At 40.2% G+C, this 20,371-nt stretch overlaps 2 protein-coding genes across 9 annotated transcripts in view; one reads left to right on the top strand and one right to left on the bottom strand.

Annotated features, from left to right (window-relative positions):
• The window catches only part of NAB1 (NGFI-A binding protein 1), a 42,404-nt gene extending 32,725 nt beyond the window's left edge, over positions 1–9,679 (bottom strand). For 3 of the 5 annotated variants that reach the window (XM_074339331.1, XM_074339342.1, XM_074339323.1), the window contains exons 1-2: positions 9,378–9,679; positions 112–949 (exon numbers count right to left, since the gene is read on the bottom strand). In XM_074339331.1, coding sequence (XP_074195432.1) covers positions 112–930 — 819 coding nt within the window. In that variant the 5' untranslated portion in view covers positions 931–949; positions 9,378–9,679. The remainder of the gene's footprint in view (positions 1–111; positions 950–9,377) is intronic. The other 2 variants (XM_019740735.2, XM_019740737.2) reach the window with 1 other exon arrangement.
• Positions 8,935–20,371, top strand: part of NEMP2 (nuclear envelope integral membrane protein 2) — a 116,428-nt gene continuing 104,991 nt past the window's right edge. For 3 of the 4 annotated variants that reach the window (XM_074339370.1, XM_074339364.1, XM_074339367.1), the window contains exon 1: positions 8,935–9,369. The gene's annotated coding sequence lies outside the window, so the exon portion shown is untranslated. Of the gene's footprint in view, positions 9,370–9,782; positions 10,002–20,371 lie in introns of those variants that run through there. The other variant, XM_074339374.1, reaches the window with a different exon arrangement.

The following is a 20,371-nucleotide window of genomic DNA, read 5'->3' as shown; positions in this document are numbered from 1 at the left end:
TTTTAAATTCTGCTTTCAGGGAGTGTATCTCCTCTGCTGCAAACTATTACCAAACTTATCTCTTAGGACCACAACATGCCACATACAGAGAGAAAAACGTGGGCTTCTTACCTCATGAAGCGTGAGATGTTTCCCATCCTTTCTCTTTGAGTCAAACCTGCCATATATTGCACTATACTTTCGAATTTCTTCCTCTTTGTGTGGGTCCTCATCACTCATCTCAAAGATGTGACCGATCATTTTGGCCAACTTCTTGTTGGTTTTCAGCAGCTCTTTCACTTCGTTCAAGTCACTTTTTGGCAGCGTGGGGGCCATTCGCTCTACACACTCTGCTACAGAGAGGGCGGCGGCAGCATCCAGTGCCTCGCTGCTTTCCTTTGGGGAAGCTGGGGAGCCAAGGTCTGCTGGGGAGAGGCTCTGCTCGCTCTCGGTGCCATGGTGGCCTTGCCAGAGTCTGGACTCACCAATCCCCTGCAGCGCTAAGCTCCCCACCACATCCGATTTCCCCTGTCCCAAGCTCTGCACACAGGTGATGGCCGCACACTTGGGGACTTTGACATGAGGTTCTCGGGCGTTGCTACTCCTTTCATAACTACTGCAGGAGATTCCCAGCCATGTTGGTGATCCCTCTGGCAATTTATAGATGGGTATGCTACTAACAGGGAGGGAAGTCAAGGGCTGATTGAAAAGGCCAGGGTTTGTAACCCAGTCTCTCAAAGCCTTCTGTAGCCTTCTAACATGAAGGGGCTTGCTAGCCATGCCCACCAGGGCCATGATTTCCAAGAATTCCTCTTCTCCAGCTTCACAGAGTTGCTGGACATCATCACCACCTTGCTGAATAAAGGCATCAAAATAAGAAAGCAGGTTGGCTTTTTGTAGTATTCGGTACAGCTGCAACTCCCCCAGGGTCCTGGGTAAGGCCGCAGCCATTACTGTAGATAGGCTTAACCTGCAAAAAGAAGAGAGGACACTCATCACACTTGCTCCAAACTTCTTAAACCTAGTATTTGTTAGACACTACAGGACTTAAAATGCAGTATATGGGAAGAACAAAAACAAGAAACATTTGCATAGCAACTGCCTGTTAAGGAAGTATTCTCTCTATACAGAAGTTTTCTCATTTTATTCGCCTAACAATCCCAATGGCCATATAATTGTTTCCATTTAAAAAATATAAAGGCTCAAAGATAATTTTCCTGAGATCTCACAACTAGTTAAGCGTAAGTCTAGGGACTCAAACCAAGGCTCACAGGCCTCTATAGTCCACATGTTTGACTATTCAATTTGCTGCTTCCATGGTGGGGACAGAGGTGAAGTGAGGGATAATCAAATTCAGAATGAGGTGTCAAGTACATTATGCTCCCAGCTACTGAACACTTGTTTTTTCCAGACAATATGATAAACACTTTACATGATAGGTAATCCTTACCACAGCCCTGTGAGATAGTTACAGTTATTCCCATTATATAAAGAAAAAAGTACCAAGATTAGTATGGCAGGTAGAGGAAGACCGCTTTCAATATAAACTGGAGATGAGAAGATAGAAGGTGGTATATTAGGAACTGAGAAAAAAAGAGGCAGGAATAATTCAAACAAATAAATGACAAGACCTGGTTATCGTTTAGGTGTAAGTGATGAGGGAGATGAGACGGTCACCATTTTTTGACACTTTCTGTGGTTCCGGGCTGGGAAGAGTAACAGACGCCTACAGGATCACATATGTGCGAGTCTAGAACTGCGACGGGGATTAGGGATACAGAAACATCAGAATGATGGGACTCCCTTTCAGACACATGGCACTTAAACATGGCACCAGACTCAAGTTGAAGTGTGTACAAAGATTAGAGATACAGGATAAAACCAGGGAGGGTGAGAGACCCCTCCAAAGAATCAGCAGAGAGAGTAAGAAGAGAACCATAGGAGAAACATCATAACTTTTGGGGCCCAAGCAAAACAGAGAAGCCTGCCTTTAAAGAGACAGAACAAGACCCAACAAAGTACTTCTTGACCTCTTAGCAGCCTTTAAAAGTTATTCACAGTTGCCAGGAGACCTCCCACATACAAAGAGGAGTTGGCCAACTATTTCCATTTGAGAGAAACAAACTTGTAATCAGTGCACCCTTAGGATTAAAAGGACCCTATAACCCTTCGTGGAGAAATTTTCAGAAGGCCAAAAGTATATATACATTAGAGGAAAATGGAAGCTCCACTCTCAAGGAGCAATCATTAACTGGTAGATAAAGCAAGCAGAGGAATATTAGGAACACCCCTGAAGGCCAGCCAGGAGGACACCAAATCTGGGAGTTTAGCTTTATGCCATCAACCAGAATGCTACAAAAATTCTAGTCTCGGTCATCCCATCCCAGAGCACTGTATCTCCCTACCATTCTAAGGACTGATTCCTGGGAAGCTCCATCTCCTGGAACCTCTGGGTCATCCATAATCTGCTTCCATCACCTAGTGACCTGCTTAAATTTTATGGCTTTTATTTTATAAGGGCATTGCCAGGTGAACTGATGACTTTCCAAGAGACATAAAAATATTGAATTTGGGCCCAGAAGCTTGTATAAACACCCAGGAAATCAATTGGGGTGCTTTTGAAAAAATCAATTTTCCAGGTCCCTGAACTACATCTCAGGAGACTCCCATAATTTGGCTAATTTGGCAAGATACACTAGATCCCTACACCACAAACTCCTGTACCAGGTCTGACAAGTTCACGAGCTTGTTGCACAATGTTGCTAACCTTTTTTGATTATCAGAGGGATTATTCATTAAGAATTTGTACCAACTGGACAGTTAACCAAGTTTACTATTTGGAAGCTGAAGAGGCAGCATGAAAAAATTAGACAACCTGAACTTTTCGCCAACAATTCATGGCTCTTGCATCATGACAATGCACCAGCTCACACGGCACTGTCTGTGAGGGAGTTTTTAGCCAGTAAACAAATAACTGTATTGGAACACCCTCCCTACTCACCTGATCTGCCCCCCAACAACTTCTTTATCTGAAGATAAAGGAAATATTGAAAGGAAGACAGTTTGATGACATTCAGGACATCAAGGGTAATACGATGACAGCTCTGATGGCCATTCCAGAAAAAGTTCCAAAATTGCTTTGAAGGGTGGACTAGGCGCTGGCGTCAGTGCATAGCTTCCCAAGGGGAGTACTTCGAAGGTGACCATAGTGATATTCAGCATTGAGATATGTAACCCTTTTTCTAGGATGAGTTCGTGAACTTAATTGCCAGACCTCGTATGTTAGACAGATTTAAATAAAAAAAAACTTAAGAAAAAGAGAACTAAAGACCCAAATTTAGGTTTTATTCTTCTCAGATAAGGCAATTATTTTAGAAAACATTAATTTTCAACTGTTATCCTTTCTCATCTTTACCCAGAAAGGAAACCTCCTAGTTCCTAAGAGAAAGCCCTTATGTACTTGTAAGAAAGTAGTTGTCATTATAATAGCTCCATAAGGACTGAGAGACCTAGTGTACATTCCAAAGTCAAGATACCAGATGAAAGATAAATAGGTGAACTATTAAGAGTCCCAGGAGGCTTTCTAAAGGCCCACACTTACTGCTGGGGAAGGAGTTTTCTCCCTAAGCTTTTGCTTTAGCAGAATGTTTCAGTTTCCTACAAAAAGCCTGTTGTGATAATTTAAACACCCACCACTTCATATATTAACTTGATCTATTTAAAAGAATATTTTTATAAGATTTTATGTTTTGCCAAACTCTGTATCTATTCATGCTTTGACGTGAAGGTCAAGTAAATCAGGAGACAGCTTCTATTTGCCTCTCTCCAATCTGAAGTAAATATAAAAGAATCTTAACACAACACTATATATAGGTAGCTAGTAGTAGAGTAAATCTGCTCAGCAGACAACTACTGTTACCTGGCCTTTTCAAGATATGCTGGAACCACCATGCTGAGTCTGACCTTTTTATGAATTCCACCGCTAACAGAAACCAGTTCCTTTTTTACTATATTCAAAAGCTAAAGCAAAGGCTGGCTGCCTATGTCCAGCAAAGCTCCACTTGCACCAGCTTCAAGTTCCTCAGCCTGGTCAGTTCAAGAGGAAGAGGAATTAAATAACAATGGATTCATTTAAGGATATTTGTTGTTGTTTGTTATTTATTGTTCTATTTTAAATGTAATGATTTGTTCCAGAACCTTAAAAAAAACATCACTGGATCCTTACAGGGTAGAATCAGTCATCTGCCAGATTCCAACAATGATAAGTGAAATAAATAAATGAGCTAGTTTGGTCTAGAAAACTTGACTGGTCGACTCCTGCTTACTCGAACCACAAGGAAGCGCTTAATATGGTTATGGGAAACAAAACTTGCCTGACATTCACCAAGCTGGGATGTGGGGTTAGGGTAGGACACAGGCCTTTAACGCTCACTGGGGAAAAGAACTATTCCTTCAATCCTGCTCAGTCCTTCCAAGCTTCACCCGCAGTATGGCCCCATACTATCACAACTCTCCAGTAACTACTAAGTTCTTTCTCTCTCCCTCTCATTTTATTTTTCACTTATTCAAACTGGGCCAGTACTAGGGGATACAGAAGAAAGATGGTCCTTCATGAAGAATCAGTTAAGAGGGAGGAGACAGACAAGTAAGCAGACAGACACACTGTGATAAACTATGCCAAATGCTATACGCGACGAGTCACATAACAGAGGAGTCTTCTTACCTGGCTCTGCAGAACAGGTTATCCTTGGGTTAGCAGCTCCCTGAGGATAGGAACTAGGAGTCATTCACCTTTCATCCCCCTCTACTCCTAGCAGTGTCCAATGTAGAATAACATCTCTGTAAAGGCTGCTGTTATATGTAACTCAACATTTGAGTCAGAATCTGATCAGCAGCCTCCTTTCATACCGTGTTTCCCCGAAAATAAGACCTAGCCAGACAATCAGCTCTAATGCATCTTTTGGAGCAAATTAATGTAAGACCCGGTATTATACCCGGTCTTTTATTATGTAAGACCAGGTCTTATATTAATTTTTGCTCCAAAAGACGCATTAAAGCTGATTGTCCCGCTAGGTCTTATTTTCGGGGAGACACGGTATTTCAAAAGGGACATCATTTCTATAAACTGCTGTCCCAGTGAATTACCAATCTAATAACAGCACACCCCGCTACTTTACCTACAATCCTTTTCATTCTCATCCTCAATACTCCTTCTTTCTTATAAGGCTATAGGGTGGATTCCCATAACATGGATATTTTCCCAAGAGATCAAAGGATGCTCTCCAAATACAGAACTACACATGATTAGTGTTATAATGTACATCGTGTGTTAGTCCGGCCCCAACCAGTATTTTAAGAAGTCAAATTTAGTCATGTGATCGTAGGTCTTTTTCTTCTTGGTTGCTATAAGTTAAAATGCACTATAACTTATTTCCAAATAACGAATATCAATTATCATTATATTCAAAAGGATTCACTGCTTTTCAATCCTCCTCGTGACGTAGGAAATATGTAGAGAGCTCTATGTGAAATACACACACACGCACACACACAGCGTGTGTATACACACACTTTTATGAAGTCTATGGCATTTCAAAGAGACTTTCAGGAGTATGGAGAAACCAAGGGCAAAATCCCAGTAAGATCTGACTTATTTATGCAGAGGACTATAAATTCCTTCCTTTCAACACAGCGTGAAATTTTTACTTTAAAATTATCTAAGTTAACACCAATCCCTTAGACTTATAAAAAAATGTGCAAAACACTTGGGAAGAGTTAGCTCATGAGTCATTTACAGATTAAGGTGAATTAGTTCCACCAGATTGTTTCCCTCTTCACATCTAGATGAGATCCGGTGCACACCAAGCGGATGAAAGACAGGGATGGGAAATGGCAAAGAAGAAAACAGGAAATCTGAAGGCAAAGACTTCATTTAAAGACTGGTACCACCAAGTTTGGAAGAGTATAGCTTGAAGGCCTGGGGAAAAGGGTGCAATGTGTACACACACAGGTTGAAACTGAAAAGGTTTATGAAAAGACAGAATTTGGCTTCGGGAAGGATGAGCCTTAAGCCTAGGAAATGAATTCTTCTCACTTTTGTCCCAGTCCTGGCGCTCAAGCTAAAATAATTACATGTAGTTCAGTTACATCGTGGGTTACTTAAGATTGGGGTTGACCTAGGTATTAAACTCCTGTGTGTGTTTCAAGTACCAAACCATTTACCGAGGCACACTTATTAGTAAGCATCCAGTGACCTATCTTAAGTCAATATATTTTTGGATCTTATTACTGTCATAGCTATGAATTAAACATTAGCTTCTAATGAATTAATGGTAATTTGGGAAATTTAAAATTGTCTCATTGATTCTTTTCTGAATTCTGATGCTGGAAAAAAAATTTCTTACAGATCCCTCAAAATTTTCTGTTCAAAATTAGAAAAAAGTAAAACAGATTATTTTGCAATTACACAATAACTGTACATTAACTATAATACCAACAGGTAAATACTAGTATGTCATATAATATGGGTGAGACTTTTCCAATCAACCGATAGTCAAGTCAAGAATCATTAAGTGTCTTCTGATCATGTAGTATGCATGCAGTACATATAATTTTATCTTTTTTAGAAATTTCTCTTTAAAAGTTATTAAATCAACATATTGTGTAAATTAATGTGCAGCCCCCTAAATACAATGCATTGAGAAATGACAAACTATTTGAGAGCTTAATGGTATGTTTTAGCTGTGAGAATTCCACAAGATGAGAATTATTATTTTTTCCCAACATCAACTTCTCTAATTTCCTACTTGTTCCATTATTAACTTTAAGAGAGTATATTCTACTATTGTACTAGTTACTGACCATGTCAGATCATAAAGGAAATTTGCATTTAATAACTGTACTATTCTTCATTCTACTAAAAAGAATGAAAGAAGCAGGTGAGACAAAACTAAATCCAAAGCAAAGGGGCTAGCAACTTTATATTATGCTTGAGTGGGTATTATTTATTCCTTAATACATTTAATAAACTCTACAATTAAATACGCACACACAAGCTGACTATACATTAGCAAGATCTTAAACTGTTCAAAACATTATAAAATGGTCATTTCCATGAAAATAATAAAATATATCATGGTTCTGTGGTATCCAGAATACAGCTTCACATTTAAAGGTAAATTTTACAGAGCTTTCATTTCCAATAATGCACATGAGCAAACAAACAAAAACAATTAGACTTATTGTAATAGATGAGGGTTAAATCTTAGGACATATTCTAGGTCAACAGATGCAAAAACTTGACATACATCTGTTTCCATACAATCGTCTTTTGCTTTAAATATTTAAAGTTCATGCAGTGCATTCTTCAGAGGTCTCCCCCACTCTGTAATACATATAATTTCTTCTTTTAAAGCATCCACAGTGCAAATCCCGAAATCCTTAATAATAAACCAATACAATCTTAAAGTGGGATTAAAAGAAAATATCTAACGCTTTAACTGATTTTCTAATACAAGGGAGAATGAAAATCTATTAACTTTCCTATAGGGCAATGGATGTTGTTTACTAGTCACAAAAAGGAACATTTTAAATTAATTTAGCTGAGATTATTCAAATTATTACATATAAGCTTACTAAATTTCCTTATATCATCTATAGTATTCCTGAATTTTTGATATTTTAATCACCAAGCGGAATGAGATAAAATAAAAATCTACAATGCCTCAATGTTTTTATTATTTTTATTATTGTTGATACATTCACATATAACAGGAAATCACAAGAGCCAAGAAGAATAAAATTTTTCTAATACCGAGACGGCATATTAACTTTTGTGCAAGATGCTAATAATAAAATTAAAACAAGAAACCTTTCAGCAGTTCCTTGAAATTATTTCCTTTCAAGACCTAATTTTCCAATATCTACGCAATACCCAAACGGGAATAAAGGCTGACATCTGTCAGACATCTATAAATTCTCAAGAGATGCATGTTAATACCTGTAAGGACAACATAATTTTTAAAACTTAATCAAAGAACTTAAATGTCTTAAATAATATCGAAAAATGGAGGAAAAAAAGGATACCCTTGATTCTAAGAGTCACTTTTACTGGCACTTAGATTAGAAGCAGCTCTTTTACATCTTCGGGAAGACATCAGCCTCCACCCAAAATAGAGAAAGTAAATCCCATGCGTTCTCTCTTCCAATATTTCTTCTTAAAACCCACACGTAATTTGATATGTTTTACAGGGAGAAATTCTCAAAAAAGTAAAATCTAAGAGGGTAATTCACTGAATGCACACTTTTCTAATAAAACAGCCTAGCATTTCCTACGTGACTAATCTATTTTAAATTCCATTCCTCTCTTCCTATGCAATCTACTATTACCTATTAAAACTGCCAAAATATTTTTAAACAAGATCTGAGAATTTCCTTCTCAGCTTCTGATCTTTGCACTCCTTAGGTTTGCAGACACGTCACTGGCAAACCAACTGGTAGTGACGGGTTAAGTCTTTCGGATGAAATTTCAAATTGACAGCTACCTTAAAATTTTCTCTGTTTTCCAGATCTCACGGAGTGAGGGGTAAGTACATGCAAGTCAAGAACTCCTACCGATCACCTGCTGCAAAACTTGGTCTGCGGAACCTATAAATGCATATTCCTATTCAATTATCCTTTTCCCCAAGACCTTACAACATTTAGGCTTACTAGAAGTGTCTTTTCTTATCTTAAGCTTTGTGAACCCTGAGGTTGCAATGTTTCTCCGTGAATAAGGTCACACACCTCTATATCCAAGGCCTGTATGTTCCACGTGTGTTTGCAAATTCCACACTCGGCCTTAACAATGAGTCTCTCGCTTCCCTGCACCTCGGTGCCAAGTTTCTGTAACCCACTTCCAAGCAAAACTCTCCTTCCGCTTTAAAAAAGAAAACTACATTCGGAGAGAGAGGATACCCAGAACGAACATTAAAACTGTAAGTGCAACACTTTCATAAAGTAAACAAACCAACAAAAAGATTTTGCCTCGGGAAGGTAGGCGCGCGCACCTACCACGCACACCACCACGTAACCCAACCATATCCCCGCGCGCCGCGCAACGACCCCGGCCGGGTTAGAAGGGACTTAGCACCCCCGGCTTTCTGGGAGGGGAACCGCACAAGTCAGGCCCGTTGCCTTGCTCGCCCTCTTCTCGGTGCCCCAGCGCACCGAATTTCTCCGGGAATCGCCCACACGATCCCGATGCCGCCCTCTCCTTCCGGCGGCGGCCGCGCGGGGCTCGCTCCCCTGGACGCCCGCCCGCTAAATGCCTGCGCGGCGCCTCCGCCACCCTAAGTTCGTCCGCGGATGCACGAGCACGAACGCGTCCCGCACTTGGCGGACAGCGAGTTGGTACGTACTCGGCCAGCGGCTGCAGCAATCTTGGCGCGCTCTCCCCCGAGGACTGCTCAGCCCCAACTCTGAAGTGACGGCCCGGTGCGGATCTCCCTCCTCAGGCGGCTGCGGCGGCCGGGACGCCCCCGCTCCCATCGAGGGGGGAAGGGAAAGTGGTGGGCGCGATCTCCCTGCTCCCCCCACAGCTCCGACCCGCCGCTTCCCGCCCGCCAGCCCCGACGGCGCTCGCTCAGCCGCGGTGGCGGCGGCGGCTCCTCCGGGCTCCGGCGCGCGGGCGGCGGCGGCGGCGTCTCCCCCGCCGCGTACTCCCTCCTCCTCCTCCCTCTTCTTCCCTCCCCGGGCCCGCTGCACCCTCCCCCTCCCCCGCCCGCCTCCGCCGCCTCCACCCCCTGCGCTCTGTCACATTGGGAGATTCCGCTCTTGCTACATTCGCCGCTCTGGCTCCCGCCCACGCGCGGCCGAGTGACGCAGAACCCGGCGTGGGCCGCCGGGGGCCGGGGGCGGGGGTGGCGGCCGCCGGAGCTCGGGCTCGGCCTCTTCCCGCCGCCCCCTCCGCGAAATCCGGAGGGCGGCCCATTCACACGGCAGCTGGGAGGAACCAAGTGGGCGCCCGGGAGGGGGCGGCTCCCGTGAGTCCGGCTCTCGGCGAGAAGAGGGAGCGGGAGGGAGGGAAACGGAGGCGGCGGGAAGGAGGGGACGCTGCCTCAGGCCTGCTCTCCAGCTGCTGAGCGAACCGGGAAGGTTTGCAATTAAAAAAAAAAAAAAAATTACTGTGTGAGGTTCCCGACATAGTATTTCAAAGAGCGCACCCCGCCAAATCCAACATTCCCCGGGAGGCCGACTTGAACAAAACAGGGAACGTGCTCGGTCCACTAATCTGGGCGTCAGGTTTGCCCCTGTGTTCGCCCCCGCAGGCTGGAGGCTGGTGGGCCAGGTGCGCTCCTAGCCAAGTAGGCCGAGGCGTCCCGCGGGAAGTTGGCTGCCACTGCACGGATGGGGGGCGGCAGGTGCGCGGTGCTGGATGAAAAACTGGTGGTTCAAAGAGAAATCTGCTACGCCCATCTTGCCCCCTTCCCACCACCGCCCTCGGGAGGGGGTCAGAAGGGTGGAATGGGAACCGACAAGCCCGAAGTGCAGCTTTGACAACTGTCTTGCTTGCTGGGTAACTTAATTCCAACCTTCTCAACCCTTCTGAAAACCTGCCTGTTACTTTACTGGGTAATATTTTCTGTTTCCGTGGTGTAGAAATCCGACGGCGCTGGAACAGTTCTGGGGTATGTTAAAATAGAGTTCCCAAGGCACTCTAGAATTTTTGAGTTTGGCTTGCATAAACTTTTCTAACTAAAGAAAGTATTTAAAAACCTCCAAAAATACACTTAAACGATTGCCAAAAAATTGGAAATTTGTTTTAAAATCTTTTTTCCTTTCTTTGCAAAAAATGAGGAAATGAAAGAATGCCCCGTATTTTAGTATTGTGTTTTTGAAGGGTAGAGAGCGTTTAGTAAATATAAAACTAGTGCAAATACAGGTAGAATCCCGTTTTAACATACATATAAAATACAGTTTTATAGGAGGCCATTCCCACATCCTGGCTGGCCTCCCAGAGTGTGCCTACTTTCCTGATGGGATTACAAGGCATTCTTTGAGAAGGGAAATTCTTCATACCACATCTTTATGTTGGACCAATGGATGAGATAATAACATTGAAAGAAAAAGACCTTTAAATTAAAGTGCTGAACCTTTTTCTTTTAATTTTGCAAAAATATATTGTAGAAATGAGTAATGCCACAATAGAATACATATAATTAAACCTTTCTCCAGTGTTAGTGAAAGGTTCTGTCTGGAGTAGTTGTGTTGATATTTCAAATGAATAAGCATGCTTCCGCAAAATTCTTCAATTGAAGAAATCACTGCTGGAAGTTTGTCTTGACCTAATTGTGACAGTTTTGCAGTTGTGGAGCCTGTAATGTTAAAGAGAAAGTTAACTTAGGTTGTTACAAAATAAAGACAATTTCTTGAAAAGATAAGTTAACAAATTTTCAGGTGATGAAATCTGCAAAATTCTTTTCCAGTTCCTCTCTGGGATCCTGATGTTTTACAAACATTGTTGGTTCTGAACAGCTAGAGAAAAATAGCTTACTTCCCTAAAGATGTATAATCAGTGATTCACAAGTCATGCAATGAGTTAGTTTTACTTGGACTAATGGAGCCTCCCAGTAGAATTGTTTCCAGAGTTGGAAGAAATGCTATTAAATCTTCTTACTGAGCTTGTATATGTCTGTCCAGTACTGAATATGAGGCTGAAAAGGAAATGTGTCAGGGCAGATATTTTTTCTTCTGCCTTGTAGTTGGTGATTTCTACATTCATACACGGAAATTTCCCCATGTTTTCAAGGCACATTTATTAGATAGTATATTTTTCCCACACTAAGAATGGCATTTTTGGCCCACTTTGTATTGCCTGAAACACCCTTTGGTGCTGGGGGCAGTGGTGGGAGGAAGGAAAATGAAGGAAAGAAAATTTGAAGCTTTTAGGCATACAATTGCGTAGGTCTGTATGACAACACTGTAGTCAATATCGCCGCTCAAAAAGAGAACTGAGACTCACCATATCTAAGACAACTCAGATAAAGAAACATTGATTCTTATTTACCTCTTTACCACTTTTTGTCACTCATCCCACCCCTAAATACTACCCTCCCCACTAAACACTATCTCCCCTCTTTCTAACACACACAGTCTTCTCCCACTCCCAGGCCCTGGTGGTTTGTGAAGGGAAAGCATTCCATCCTGTGAGAGTAATTATGGTTTCTAATTATTCCATATACCATTCCATCCTGTAATTATATCTTACAGTTCTCTTGAATTGAGTATATGTAACAGGATTTTAAAAAATTATTAAAAATACTTCAATTATTAATATATTTACAAAAATAACGAATTCTTTGGATAAAATAAAAAAACACAAAACATTTCCACATTATGGAACTAAAGTTTTTAGTAAAAAAAAAAAAAAATGTAGAATGTTGGTAGTGGTTCAGACATCTGAGTGAAAATTTTACTGAAAGAGCATTAATTTATTATTTTAAAAAAGATTTCTTACTTTAAAATGCTTCAGTGATTCAAAACAACAGAGCACATAATAGATTTAAAATGTTCTTGGAAGAGGAAAAGAATAACATTATGGTTTATGACCTACAAGATCTAAGGTACAATATAATTCTACTGTTCCATTATTGCCTTAGAACAATTCTATACTTAATGAATTTTCCAGTCTATGTGGTGGTGACTCTACAATTAACTGAGTCATGTGCAATAGTCATATTATCAGAAATATAATTAAAATTTCCCTTATTTTGCAATATAAAAATTAAGGCTTTTGATGTGTGATGTCGATCACATATAATTTTAAATGTATGGAGATTTGAATATTTTAAAATATATAGAGATTATGAACAAGTTTCTTAAAGGTAATCTAATAGGAATATATACAATAACTGATCATTTTAAGAGCTATGACTTTTAAAATACCTGCTCTTCTAAGAAATAAGCGAATCTTCATACATTGCATTTTATTACAAGATACTATAGAATTTTAAGATGTAAAGGATTATGAAGTTCACCTAGTTCAACCTCCTCTGTATATTCAAAGTATAATTCAAATACCTTGCAGAAATTCAACACACAACTAGTTAGTTTCCAATGGTTCATTTATAGATTGGTTATTTGGAATTTATAAGGCAATCCCTGTTGGAAAAAGAAATGAGATAGATTCCCAGGATTGCCTACAAGTGCTTATAAAATGTAAGTGAAAACAGAGTTAGAGACTTTAGGGAGACTAGCTAGGACCTTAGAAGTCATCTAATCCAATTGACTTCTATAGATATGGAAATTTATACACTACATTGCTAATATAAAGAACAAAAAAATACTAATGTGTTAGGTAGCAAATATGATACAACCAAACATTCAATTGAGCAAAGAGTCATTTTGGTTTTATTTTAAAAGTTTCTATTTAAGATGGGAGAGCATGTAAACGGAAACTTTTCAAAAGACTTTTTTCTAAAGAGAATTTTCAGACATGTTTTTAAGGATTAGAACCTTGTTTTTCTTCCTCCTCTACCTTTTATCTCAGGCAGCAGTGGTTACAACTCAGCTATTTTTCTCTTCCTACCTTTTCCCTTTTCTCTGGCATCCACTGTGCAGGATTTGTATAATTAACTAACTGTTCCATAACTATTTCATGTCTCAACAACATTGACTACTGTCCACTCATTCCTAGCTGTTTGGGACTGAATGTTTGTGTCTCCCCCCAAAATTCGTATGTTGAAATCCATATGTCTTTGGGAGGTGATATGGTCATGAGGGTGAAACCCTCATGAATGGGATTAAAGCCTTTATGAACGAGACCTGAGAGCTCACTTGTGCCTTCTAATATGTGAGGACACAGTGAAAAGATGACCATCAATGAACTAGGAAGCAGCCCCTCATCAGACACCGAATCATCTGCTGGTGCTTTGACCTTGGACTTCCCAGGCTCCAGACTGTGAGAAACAAATATTTGTTTAAGCCACCCAGTCTGTGGTATTTTGTTACTGTAGCCTGAATGGACTAAGACATTGGCTATTAATCATTCTCAGCTACCTACCCAGGCAGGTTGGAGAGTAGGTAAAAAATACTCTGCTCACAATCTTTGGAAATTATCCAAACCATTTTCCATTTGCACACTTCATTCTTGGCTTTCTTGTTCCTTGTGATCCCATGTTTAGCTTTTGCTGTTCTCCACCCAATTTGCTGAGATAGATGGCAAATCGGTGCTCACTCTCCCAGCTTGTCTCTGAGCTTGTCTCATTCTCCCGATCTACATTCTGCAGACAAAGAACCCACCAGCTAGAGTACCCCTTGTAAACATTCCACATGAGGGAGGATAAAAGATTTTGTTTGTTTCCTTGACAAAGGTGTGTGACTTGTCAGCCAAGATGTGGGGTTTTTTCTAGCTCAAAAAGGAGCAAGGAACTAGGAAGGGAGAATGTAAAGAAGAGAGCCTTTCTTGAAATAAATGGATAAGAGTTGGAAGTGGGGAGAGGGCAAAGGATGAAAAGAAGAAAACTGGGCACTTGGGAGAAGCTGACTGAAGTGGACATAACTATTCTGGGAGAAGTGAAAAACCAAAGAAAAAGTACCGAAATAGATGACTCTCCTGAAAAGGAAAAAAGGAGAGACAGAGAAGAGGTCATCTTAACATAAATTTCTCTGGCTAGCCACAAAAGTGTGCTCTTGACCTGGGACAGATGGCAATGATGGGATGGAGTAGCTGAGACAAGGCTACAGGAATAAAGGACAGAAACAGCAATCAACCTGCTTTTCACTAGAAAAGAGCCTGTATAGATCCTTCAGTTAGAAGAGACGTGATGCATGTTTCAGGTACAGGTATGTATCAGGAGAAGAAAGACACCACCACACCAAGTGCTTTCAACATACTGCCTCAGATGTAAAGAAACTGAGTTGGGCCAATTGTCACAACTAATTACTCAACATTGACTGCCTTCTAGGAGTGGACACTGAAAGGACAATGCTTGTATTGTACAATAAGATGTAAAACTATTGAAATAAAGATAAAACATGGTTCTGGTCACATATAATTGCCAAGTAATATCTTTACAGTTTAAATTATATTGTGCTTACCCAGATTTAGACATCGTAACTCATCAGCTGACTCAGGATTGGCCATAATATATAGTAAAAATTTTTAAGGACTGTGGCTTCTTCATTTTCTATTACTGTATTTTTAAAAATTTTCTACTATAAGAACAACCTAATAGTGACAGAGTAAGAGTTTATCCAACTATAAAATATATTCCTTGAGTAAAATTTCCCAAATCATTCTGTTGTTCATAAGGTCAGAGACTTTTATGTAAATTACTGGTAAAAAGGTAACAAAACCTTTAGAAGGACAATTTGGCAAATTGAAACGAGTTTCAAAGTGTTTGTATGATTTGATCCAACATATTCACTTCTAGGATGTTATTCTAAGTTTATAAACATTTAAGAAATTTATCACTTTTACAAAATTGAAAAACCAAAACATCCAAAAGTAATGATTTAAGTTGTATCACATCTACATGATGGAATATATTCAATTAATATCTAATAATATTGGGAAATGCTCATGATATATTATTGGTCAAAATAGATCAGAACAATTTATAATCTCTCTACCTAAATAAATATGGTAGGAAATTCACCAAATGTTAGGAGTAGTTATATCACAGTGATCATTTTTATGTTCTTTATGCTTTTTTAATTTTCAAAAATTTCAACAACAAACATGCATTGCTTTGAAAATTGGGAAAATTTTAAATGTTATTTTTAACAAAAATCCTGCTTCAAACGCAGTTTAAAATGAAATAAAAATTAAAACAAAATTGTACTATATTTATACTGTGTTTCCCCCAAAATAAGACCTAGCCAGACAATCAGCTCTAATGTGTCTTTTGGAGCAAAAATTAATATAAGACCTGGTCTTATTTTACTACAATATAAGACTGGGTTTTTAATATAATAATATAATATATAATAATATAATGTAATATATAATACTGGGTCTTGTATTAATTTTCGCTCCAAAAGATGCATTAAAGCTGATTGTCCAGCTAGGTCTTATTTTCGGGGAAACACGGTACTATCTACTTGTACAAAATTGTAGATAGTACAGTTGTACAAAACTGTACTATCTACTTGTTTGAAGAGGACAACAAAATCAGAAACTTGCGCAGCAAATATGTATTGAGCCCTTCGTATATAACCAATCGCGTATACGTGTCTTGAGAGTCTATCGTGTCAGATAGATACAGGTAAAGCTTGCTTGAACTGCTTTAATTAACAAATATAGTCGGGGTTTTATTTCCCCATTTTTCTGATTAATCATTCAAGCATGTATCCACTTGTATCTTCTTGAGGATGCCCATACTCCAGGGACTTTATGAAGTCCCAAGGCGTTTGTAATTTAGAGTGACCTTGGTTCCTTGGGCTTCCACATCCAAACAGTGACAGAAGTGGTGTCTGGGCAGCCTCTGATGTCAGTGTTTCTCATGGCCCGTTTCGCTGCTGAAAACTGGGCCCAGCAGATGCAATGCTGGTCCAGTGTCACTGGAGACCCTTTTGCAGGCCACTGTGATCCTTTAGGGGAGGACGGAGGAGCCTACTGTCTCCAAGCCTGCAGCTTGTAGGGCTCTGCTCTTCCTTCATTTCACAAGCACAACTATCTTCCAAGAGTGCCTGCTCCATGCTGGCCTCGATCGCCTCCAGACTCATAGCTGCTCCTACCCCCATCCCAGGGATCAAACCACCGGCAGTGGCTCTCTTTAAGAATACTTTTTGATAGATTTTAATTTTGTTTTACAGTATCTTTTGGGGATTATATGTATTTTGAGTCATTCTTCTCATTCCTGCCTTCCAGCATTTTAGTTTGCCTAACAGTCGAGGTTCATTTGCCTAAGGACTATTTACATTGCTGCGAAGGTTCTCGTGGCAGGCTGCCCAGATGCTTACGATCCAGATCCTCAACACCAGGGCAGTTACACAAGGCCCTCTGTGTGTCTCGTTGCCGCCCTCCACTCCTACTCACACATACTATGGATGGGTAGGAGTCTTGAAGAACTGAACACTCCACCTTCCTTGTATGCAAAGGTCAAGGAATAGGCAGGTTACTTACAAGGCATTTCTCCAGCAAGAATTGACAGTCAGAAGCAGATGGACAGTCTGGGGATAATTAGAGGCAGGAAAAGATGTAAAGAAGTTAGAAGAGTCTAGGCCTTCCATGAAGCACAGTGGTCTGACAACTGGGGGCCCTATCTGAGAAAGAAGGGAGGGCTCAGGCGAGGCAGGTCCCCCAGTGCTGCCCCTAGCACAGCAGTCCCATTACTCCTTCTTTTGCAGGGCCCCCTAAGATCTGGGCAACATCACTCTGGCTCCCCACCTCCCCCTTTGTGTTTCATCCCACTTCCTTCACTTGCTTTCACCTCCCTCTCAGGCACCCAGTGTTCTCCTAATGTCTGAGATTGTTTCCTGACAAGGAAGAACATGATCTGGTCCAAATATACCTGGCAGTGTTAGTGCTGCAGTGTGCTACTTTCCAAAGACTTACGTACCTGGAGATTGTTGGTTCAACAAGTAAGCACCTGCTGAGGGACACAGACTAAGCCTGTATACTCAAAAGAATTCAAAAGAAGAAAACTGCCCTGATTCCTGGTCTAGAAAGGGGAATAGACAGGTAAAAGAATTGTTATTCCACATTATAAGATGTTCTTGGTCACACAACAGAAAGAGTGATGGCTCTGGAATGAAAGTCATGAGGCTTATAAGAAAGTGACAGTTGGACAAGACTTGAAAAATGAGTTTAATAGATTCAGGAAGTACGGGCACTCCCCAGCACATCTGAGGCAGTGAAACAGCATGAAGCCTGAGCAATGAATTAGGGCAATAATTGTAAAATGAAACATAACTGCTTCCGAATGACGAGAATGAAATGTGAAGAAGGCAGAGGCAGAAGGTGAGGTTGCAAAGAACAAATTATGTAGTATCCTTATTTGACACGCTAAGCAGTGTGAGTTTTATCCTGTCACCGGTTCTCATCTTCAATGAGTGCCAGAATCAAGCTGGTAGTGTTAGACATCGGAATAGTAGTTACGATGAGGAAGAGGGAGATAACTGGAAAGGGCGTCAGAAGTGCTGACAAAGCTCTCTTTCCTGTTCTAGGCTGTAGGTATATGGATATTCCCTTTGTAATAATTTGTACTGCATTGTTAAAATTTTTGGTACTTAATGTATGTTATACTTCTCAATTGTAAAACCGTGGTTTGCTTTGTTTGTTTGGTTTTAAATCAAACTGAGTAATTTGTTGAAAACACAGATTCCAGGGAGGGCCTCAGCCTCAGACATTCTGATTGAGCAGGCCTGAGCTAGGGCTAAGGAATTGGTATTTTTTAAGTAATTACCTTAGAGGATCTGAAGCCACAAGGGACCCTTACACCACATTTTGAGAACACTGTTAGGGCTGTTGGGGAGTTACCCAAAAGGTTTAAAAGAAATTAAGAACAAAAGATTTGCCTGTCTGAATGTGCGGGATTAGGGAGAGCAAATTGAAGATGTTCTCCATCTTATACCTGATAACATTTACATGTCCTATGTCTCATTTCCTTTGTGCTTTTGAAAGAGATGTGACAAATAAGGTGCAAATAATTTATAAGTACTAAATGTATTTTTTTTGAAATGTATTTTCTTTTGGAGATTTCTTAAATATGAAAAAGTTTAACCCTAGTACATGAATTTCTACCAGTTGAATTTAAGGCATGGAACAAGCCCCCCAGGATAGATATTCTGGGGCGAGGAGCCACTTTCTAGAATTTTTAAAATGAGTTCATTCTCAGCCTATGAGTAATAGTTGTTCAGCTACTGACCCACCATCATTATGGCATATGCTCAGTGATGAGTGATTTGCATGGACGCAGCTAAATTCTTTTTCTCGTGCCCCTTTATAATGAGAGGGATATCTTTGTGACATAAAGCAACTAACGTGGTATTTTTCCAAACCTTAATCCCTATGGGGGAAAGAATGACAAATTTTGTTGTAAAGTACTTTTTACTTTGGTTTTCACAGAGTTGGAAAGAGAAAGGGGAAATTTTACTTGGCCTTACACGGAGAATGGGAAAGTCCAAAAATCTGACACAAAACGAGCACAGATTTTTTCCCTCGTAATTGAGTACTGAGGAAATGCCATAAGGTTTTTTTAATTGCCACAATTACTAACTTCTTTGTAACCAGAATGCATCCATTCATCAGATGAGCAAAAATTTTAAAGTCTGACAACACAAAGTGTTGGCTAGGATTAAGAATATAGGGACTCATTTACTTCTGGTAAGAGCATAAATTGGTGCAATCACTTTGGAGAGCAATTTGGCAATATGTAGTCAGGTTAAAGGTGTGCGTACCCTTTGACTCTGAAATTGTACTAGGTATATCCTCAGAGCAACTCTCTTACATGTTCCCAAGGAGGTAGGTACAAGAATATTCACAGCAGCATTGATTGCAACAGTAAAAAATTGAAAACAACCTCCATTAGATCAACAGATTTCATAAATAAATTGTAATGTATTCATATAGTGAACATAGCCATGAAAATAAATTAAATAGATCTACATATTTTCCATGAAAGAATCTCACTAGTATGATGTTAAATAAGAAAGCATGTGGCAGATGAATATGTACGATACAATGCCATTGATATTCAAGTTAAAACCTTGTAAATCCTATTGTGTGGGAAATTACCTTGCTGCAACAGAAGCCTGTAAGTATAATAACTGGCAAGCTATCCAAGAGCTCACACGACAGAAGGGCTTACAGACCAAAACAACATGCTTAAATCGCATGGTTTATTAAATCAATTGAAAACACACAGCATGAAGCAAGGTGAAATAGATAGGATAGGTTAACACATTTAAGATGTGGTGTAGGCAGGGTGGAAAGATGACGCAGCCTGAATGTTCAGTCTTATCTCTCTCTTCCTTGATAAGGGTGTGCTGGCAAGCGCCAGAGTTGAGATTTGAGTAAAGTGGCCCAACCTGTAGAAGGTGCCTAGAGTCACAACACACTCTGTAGGCTTGGGAGCAAGTGCATCTGGCTGGTGGCCGTAGCTTACCAATTAGCCTGATGAGCAGCTGTGGATTGTATTTTGCATTCCTTGTGCAGAGAATGTGAGGAGCCAATGGTTGGCTGAATTAAGACCTCATAATTAGTGAATGCCTCATATGCTTTATGTATCTTTGATGTGTGATGAATATTTGATGATTCACGGCCTCACATATTTATTTAGTGTATCATGACTACCAGGTTTTCTTGCTCTTTCCATCCCTTTCTAATTATGTCCACTGTACAAATACTGCATTACTTTATCTATGTCTAACATATCTCAGAGTTTACTAACTTATTTAACATATTTTA

This window comes from Rhinolophus sinicus, linkage group LG01 (genome assembly GCF_036562045.2).
Source record: "Rhinolophus sinicus isolate RSC01 linkage group LG01, ASM3656204v1, whole genome shotgun sequence".
Taxonomy (NCBI): Eukaryota; Metazoa; Chordata; class Mammalia; order Chiroptera; family Rhinolophidae; genus Rhinolophus; species Rhinolophus sinicus.
The sequence above is the reverse complement of the archived record's forward strand: the minus strand, read 5'-3'. Positions and strand labels throughout refer to the sequence as shown.